Source organism: Phlebotomus papatasi, chromosome 2 (assembly GCF_024763615.1).
Source record: "Phlebotomus papatasi isolate M1 chromosome 2, Ppap_2.1, whole genome shotgun sequence".
Classification (NCBI taxonomy): domain Eukaryota; kingdom Metazoa; phylum Arthropoda; class Insecta; order Diptera; family Psychodidae; genus Phlebotomus; species Phlebotomus papatasi.
The window spans coordinates 53347173-53354673 of NC_077223.1; the positions used below are offsets into that span (position 1 = coordinate 53347173).

Genomic DNA, 7501 nt, shown 5'->3' on the forward strand with positions numbered 1-7501 from the left:
TACACTGAAGCCCACTGATGCCAAATATGTCATTTAAACCTAAAGAAAAAGGCTTTAGCCGACTTTTCTATGACATTTTTGTAATTGCGGCAAAATTGATGAAAATATCCTGAAAAAATCTATTTCACAAATTTTTCATCCGAATGGCAATATTGCTTGGAATATCAATAGTACTTTTTCATCTAACAATTATCCATGTACTAGTGAAAAATCATTGATAGCTTTATCCCGCCACGGAAGAATGGCTACAACTGCCCCGAGGGCTGTTTCATTGTTATCATATTATATAAAAAATTGGATAATTATTATCCAAGTGAAAAATATTTTTTTAATAAGGTTTATTAAACCAGAAACGAGGTAAAACTATGAAATCGTGACTAGAAACTTAGAAAACCAAATGCTAGTCCAAAAACTGTAACATCAAAATTACAATTTTATACCCATTTTATAAGAATGCTTCTAAATTGTAGGATAAATGGACCAGACTTATAAATATTTCTGGCAATATGGGGATGCGTTCCTACTTTTATTAAAAAATACTTTGCTACATGTACATTTTAAGAAAAACGAGAAAAATCCACTGACTAATTCTACCTCTGGCTATAGGTACCCCGGTCTCCCCTACACAAGGCTCACCACAATTTTGACATATATCGTGTAACGGTCACGAGTGTAGAAAAATTCCCATACGCATTTGTATGTGAAAGTAAGAAATTGGCTTCAACTTTGAATGCCACTCACCGGGGACTAGGGAAAGGAGAAAAAAAAGACGAAGCATTGCAAGATCCTACACTCAAGCATATTTCTTCGTGATATTCTTTTCGTTCATCTAAAACAGTAAAGAAATCTCAAAATTCCAATTTAGATACGATTCCAAATTACCCCAGCGTTTTTATTCAATATACCTCTATTAGAAGCTCATTGCTTACAGTGCAACTCCAATAATGTGAAGTTAATGTAAACTAGAGCAATTTCCATTTTAGCTGAGATTCTTTATAATCTTTTAAGTTCCTTTACTATATTGGAGACCAAAAATAGTACCATTTGTGTTCCAAAGAATTCGTGTGTAAAAAAAATGGCCGTTTATAACAATATTGAGTTATAATGATCAGCTTTAATGATAAGCTTAAGGAAGATTGTGCTAAAAATTACTTTTTCAGTGTTTTTTTATAGGATTTCGTTTGAACTTATGTTCAATAAGAGATATGGACAGTGGTTCTCGCGGTTTCCGCTGGATCAATTTCATTGCTTGAACTTAATAACAGAAAAAAGAAAAAATATATATACGACTTTTCGGTGCCAAATAGACTCAGGCTCAGTGGCATGACATTTCCTATGTTTCCCATGTGTTTCTAGCGCGCCGAAAAAACTTTTGAGATCATTAGCTGTTTTCTGTCATTATAGAATGAATTAGCAAAAAATACTAATACAAAATAAAAGCCAATTTAATAACGAAGAGGCAACCGCAAACCTCAATTTGGCAACCTACGTAGTTTTGAAGATATCTCGTGAAATGTGTACGAAAACAGAAAAAAATTTATACTAAAACTGGTCGCATTTTTCAAAGCTAATGCCACTCCCCTGCTCAGGCTAATCCTCGACAATAATATTACATTTAGTCTCTAACATTTATCAGTATAGAACTAGATAAAGGAAATTTATGTAAAGGACCTCTAGTCTATGTTCCTAATGCGTCAGTGTATGATAGTTTGCGATAAATCTTTAGTGCCAAATTTTTCAGCAGAAATATTCTCGATGAGCACTCTGAATCCACTTGGGCCCTTCCAGTGTAAATAGTTCTTTTTTTATAAGATTAAAAGTATTACTATCCTTTTAAGGTAAAAATACTGTTTTGCACATCTACTTTTTTTTTAAACATAAAACGAGTTTTTTTGTGCAGAAACATACTAACACGTTGATGAATTTTTTAATTTTTATTTTGTAGTATTAGTTCTTTATTGTGCTGTATATAAAGTCAAGGAGGGATCATTTACGTGACCTTCATCTTTCCCTGGCCTTTTACTTTTTCGTCCTAAAATATCTTTTTATGAAGTATCTTTTGAACGGTTCCAATAATTACTTCCATTTTTTTGGAGTATGTTTGGAGATTGTCAGTTTAAATTTCTCCGAGACACAGATAAGGTAAAGTGTCCTGTAATCGGTCAGTTCCTCAACTCGGCTACTTATTTATTCATTTTTTACTTGAATTTGCTATATGATCTAACCAGTCTAACATTATAAATTTTGAAATTGACTATGAAAAGTTAATAAAAAAAATCTTAAAGAATTTCGCCGACCGACTTGAAGGCACTTTAACTTAACTTTGAAATTTGAAATAATTTTTTTTTTATTATCCAGTGAGCACCAAATGCTAATCGATTTCAATTCAGCTGAAAATATATGTATTTTCACCTGAATTCTGAAAACACTTAACTCTTTCGTCTCTTTTGGGACTGTAGTACCCAAAGAAGCATATGCATCTTCTATCAAAAACAATGTTTTTTAATTATTCAGAAATGATAAAAATCCGATTCTTGTGGATGATTACAAACTATAAGGATGTCCAAATGTAAGATATTTTTTGTAGGACTTCAATTAATTCCTGAGCTTAGATATTTTTGATTAAAAATTGTGAAATTGGCTTGCAGCATAAGCTGCGGTCCGGAAAGAGTTAAACGACACTCGCGAGATAGTGCCATTTCCATATATTTGGTTAACAATTTTTTGACGAGAACTGCTGACTGGTCAGCATATTTTTACTGATCGACTCAGCACAAATATACTGAAAACACTACTTTTTCAGACAACTGTGCTCGCTGGGACTATCTATGAGACCACAAACACAGAAAAAAAATCAATTTTTAAATCGTCTAAAAACTGATCTCTTATATAATTTTTTTTTTAAATATCGGGATTACCGGAATTTTAGAATTCATACACATTATAATTAAGTAAGAAATTTCTCCATAAAGCTAATTTTCTCATTTGCACTTATATTCACATTTTTCACAAAACTGAAATGGCTTTCACAATGTACACCACATCCAGAATTTTTTATCCCTTGATATACATGTAGAAAATCTCTTTATTTTTACTGAATGAATAGAAGGCACTTTAGGGCAGTCTAAACCTAAAGTAAACTCTATCAATGAGCAAATAAATTCTAAATAAGACGCAATTGTAGACAGATGGTCCATTGCCAAAATCTCAATTTTTCACTGTCAGTGCTTCAGAAAAAAAATTATCTAAATTTTTTTTCCAATAATTATAAACGTCTACGTCCTATTAACTGTGTCTTTTCAAAAATATTTATATTTTTAGGCATTTTGATTATTTTTTTATGGAAAAAATTGGAAGACGATGATCCCAAAAAAGATCGTTAAATTCAAATAGAAAACGTGATCGAGAAAATCGATTAATCGATGGTTTCAGTGTATCTTCCCTTGTGATATTCTGAGAACAAATTTTTAATATTTCAAGAGATGAGCTCCTCCAGCATGAATTATTCGCACTGAACAATCAATAGAATGCATAGTGAGGAGCAAGTCCCTCCCAGAAGCAAAGAGACACTGCCTCTGACATGCGAGAGGTCAGCTGTTCTCCGATATCAGTCACATGACACCTCTTCTCGCTGTAATATTCCAGCGATTTGGCCCAAAGGCGTTCACTGAAATCCCCAAAGAAAACCAGGAACCAGCTGGTAGCTGGAAAATCACCCACATTGGCATTTAAATGATGGGGAGAAAATGAAGGGCGAGGTTCTGAAGGAGCACTTCCGAAAGGATTCACTTTGCACACCAATTCCGCGATCTTTTGGCCATTCTCGCCTTTGCACTGTCTCACTCAACATTCAACTGGCTCGTGGAGCATCCCCAGACACCGTTTTATGCGCTTTACCAGCGGGGAAAATTGATTTTGGCCGAGACAGCGCGAGGAAAAAGGCAAGGACTCCGCCATCCTGTCAAATACACTGAAACTTTTCCTATGTTTTTTACACACTTCCCACTGGAGTTTGGCCAAAATAACACCTAAACCATTTGACCAGGATGATACTTTACCCTTTTATTCCAATTGGTGTGTGGAAACGTCCTGTTTTGCGGGCGAAAAGTCGACTTGAAAATTTGTGAGTTTTCACAGTGAAAATCCCGTGACTTTTTGCACTGTCAAAATAGCCCCCTTGCGGAATATTTTCAAAACTGTTTTGAGAACAAAATTTTAGCGGCGTCAGGCGGCGCTGGAAAGTAAATTTGAGCGGGAAGCCGCCGCATGGCCGCATATCAAAATCTTGACGGTTTTCTTGATAAAAATTGTTCAAATTATCATAAAATTTATTTAAAAAAAAGGAGAAAGGGATTGCACATTGTACAAATTATTGATCTATTTAAGTTTTATGAAAACATTTTTTTCTCGGAGAATTTCATTCTGAAATTCAATTTTTTTTTATTACAATGGAGATGATAAATTTAATTCTAAATTCTGAATTTTTTATAAGATTTTTTTATTTAAAATGTAATTACTAGAGAACACTTTGCTTTTCCTTAAAGACGACAGAATGATTTAAAATAAAAAAGTGTTATATTATGCTTTAATAAAAATCTCACTAAAATGTTAACGATTTCCAATGTAAAGCACAAATTTTGCTTCTAGTGATAAAATTCAAGGTTTTCTTTTTACCAAAAAATGTGTAACAAAAGAACTATTTCAAGAGACTTGTATTCATCTCAACACTGTGTTTATTTCCATAAGAATGGTTCTCGTTTGCGGGAAAGTTTGAACACAAAAGAAGGTGAGAGATCCGAGGTTAAGCAGTTTCCCAATGAAGTTTATTTTGGTTGGCGAAAAAACAATCGCACAAAGTACAGTGAAATATTGCTGTCCAAGAAATGAGAGAGAAGATGGTGCAAAAGTACCAAAGAAGTGTAAACAAAACGCCAATAATTTCAAGTTCACTAAATATTTACACGAAGATCTCAGAATGATCTTCAATTGTTGTTATTACGTCACAGACAAAAGTGGGAAATATTAAAGGGGTTTAAATTAAACATGTTTAAGTACCTATTGAAAACAAATATTTTTAAAAAATTCCAATCTTATTAATATTTCTGTTTAAGAAAATTGCTTAAATTCCTATATCGAACTTTTTAACATCCTCCAGATCCAGAGGACATTTTTTGCTATGTATAGAACAATCATGACAGTACGGACCCGGAACACTACATTATTATACTAATTTTGTTGATTAAACACTGGATATTACGGCACTGCTAAGATGGCGGTGGATACTTTTTACAAAATGTTATCCTTACTTAAAAATAATTTGTCGATTAATAATTCTCATTTAGAAAGAAAACTGTCGAGATGATCTCTCTTTTCAAATGAAAAACATTTTCAGTATCAAAAAACTGAATTCATAATCGTAATGAAACAAAATTTTGATGATATTTTTCATAGATAATAAAGCTTATTTAATTTTTCTGTTTATAGAAGGGGAAATGATGTTTCGTATGAAATACACTCAGCGAAATTTAATTAAGAAACTTTCATAAAGTGGGTGGTGTAGGTCATGGCGTAGATCCAATCAGCCTTAAAAATTTTTTTGCACAATATAGGTCTGTATAAAATCTTTTTCTATGGTAGTGAGCCACGCTCACTACCATCCGTGCGTGCACGAGAACCATTTTAAGCAAATTTGGTTTAAAATGGAGTGAAAATTAATTAATCAAATCGAAGTGATTTGTTATGCTCACATATAGTTTTTGAAGCGGCTCTCCAGTAATTTTCTTTCATACCCGTTTTATGGCAGTTTCAGCGTTAAAGTTGGATTGTATTGACAGCAGCCCTTAAAAATTTGACTGGATAGTATTACCCATAGGTTTTTCTGATGAATTTAAACCAGAACAAGGTGATGACTAGATAAGAACCTTCAATTCCTTCTCATAAAGCCATTAAAAAACGCGTTGTTTTGTAAAAGGATCACATATTCACGGAGCTAGGTATAATATACAAATCTAAGAACCTACGTTTAATATTAATACTATTGTTGATACTGATCCACAGAAACGCAGTAGGATAACATGAATTACAATTAATACACAAATTCAATTTCTGGGTATTTAATTTAACTTAAAATGTGAAATATAAATAGTAAAATGTTAAAAATCAGGGGTGACATGATAACTTCTTTTCGATAGTATTGACTGTCGATTCTGAAAAATTAAAATGATATCTGCACCTTTTGTAGCTAATATAAATATTTATCAACAGTTACATTCTTTTAAGAATGGTGCAATAAATGGTCTAATAGTGTTTAAAAAGCCGTCATTCACTAATTCTACGAGATACAGATTTATCGATACTGTCGGTTCGATAATATCGAAAGTTATTATTCCACCCCTTTTCCACCCATATTCGAAATTATCCAGGAGTAAGTTAGTTACGGTTTAGGAGTAAGTTAGTTATAATCTTTGTATTATTTTTTTGTCTAATCCAGAAATTAAAAAAAAAATCACCGAGACAAGGACATTGAATAATTTTAATGAATGAATCTTTTAAAGAAGATTAAAAAACATTTTTAGTAAATAATAAGCGAATTTGGTAAGTTAAAAAATCAATTTTAGTAAGTCAAATATGAAAATAATTCATAACGGCTCCGGCGCATCTTTTAAATCAGAAATTTTGGTAGAATAGCCAAATCTGTATTTGGCTATTCTACTCTCTGGCACTCTTCTTCTTCTTTTGAACATCACACTAAATCAAATTTAGATCAGCCCAATTTTGAGTTAGAACGAATGGGATACACTTATGCAAATCTCTTGAGAAAGAAAAGGACACGAATTTAGATTTCATGAAATTTTACTGATCTTAAAAGGTATGCTAGAGGCATAATGGCTCCGGCACACTTTTTAAATCAGGAAAATTTCATGAAATCGAAATTCACATCCTTTTCGTTCTCAAACATTTTGCATAATGTGTATCCAATTATAATATTTTACTTGTAATTTTTTTTTCATTTTTACTTACCATTTTTAACAGAATGGTACACCATTAGAAAAATCGCTTTTTCGGAAAATAAAGTGAAGCTTTTTTAATGATTTCTTTTTGAGATTGATAGACGCTGAACTGGCGGCGGTCTCATCGTACAGTGGATTTTATGAAGTTGTATAAAATTATCAATATTAATTGAAATTTATAAATGAGAGAAATTTCACAATACAATTCTATTCATAAAATAATCTATTACATCTATTACATGATCTATTACATAAAATAATATTCAAATACTTTTAGAGTCAATGAATATAAAGAAAAACAAATCTATTGAAATGTATACTTCGGATTTACTTACAAACTTACCAAATTCACTTGATCAGCCAATTTTTATGAAAAAAAATTGATGAAAAATCCAAAGTCACTTAAAGTCACAACTGATAAACCCCTTTGAAAACCACAATATAATGTAAGTCCTGAAATCATAATTACACTGAAAAATAAAAACCCAAGA

General features: G+C 32.0%; 1 protein-coding gene across 2 annotated transcripts in view; it reads right to left on the reverse strand.

The window, feature by feature from the left end:
- The window catches only part of LOC129801646 (V-type proton ATPase subunit C), a 29206-nt gene extending 25023 nt beyond the window's left edge, over positions 1 to 4183 (reverse strand). Inside the window, exon 1 of one of the 2 annotated variants that reach the window (XM_055846894.1) lies at positions 4059 to 4183. Coding sequence is in view for 1 of the 2 variants with exons in the window: in XM_055846893.1 (XP_055702868.1) it covers positions 3721 to 3850 (130 nt within the window). In the remaining variant the exon portion in view is untranslated. Of the gene's footprint in view, positions 1 to 3720 lie in introns of both variants that reach the window. The other variant, XM_055846893.1, reaches the window with a different exon arrangement.
- Positions 4184 to 7501: the final 3318 nt, after the last annotated feature.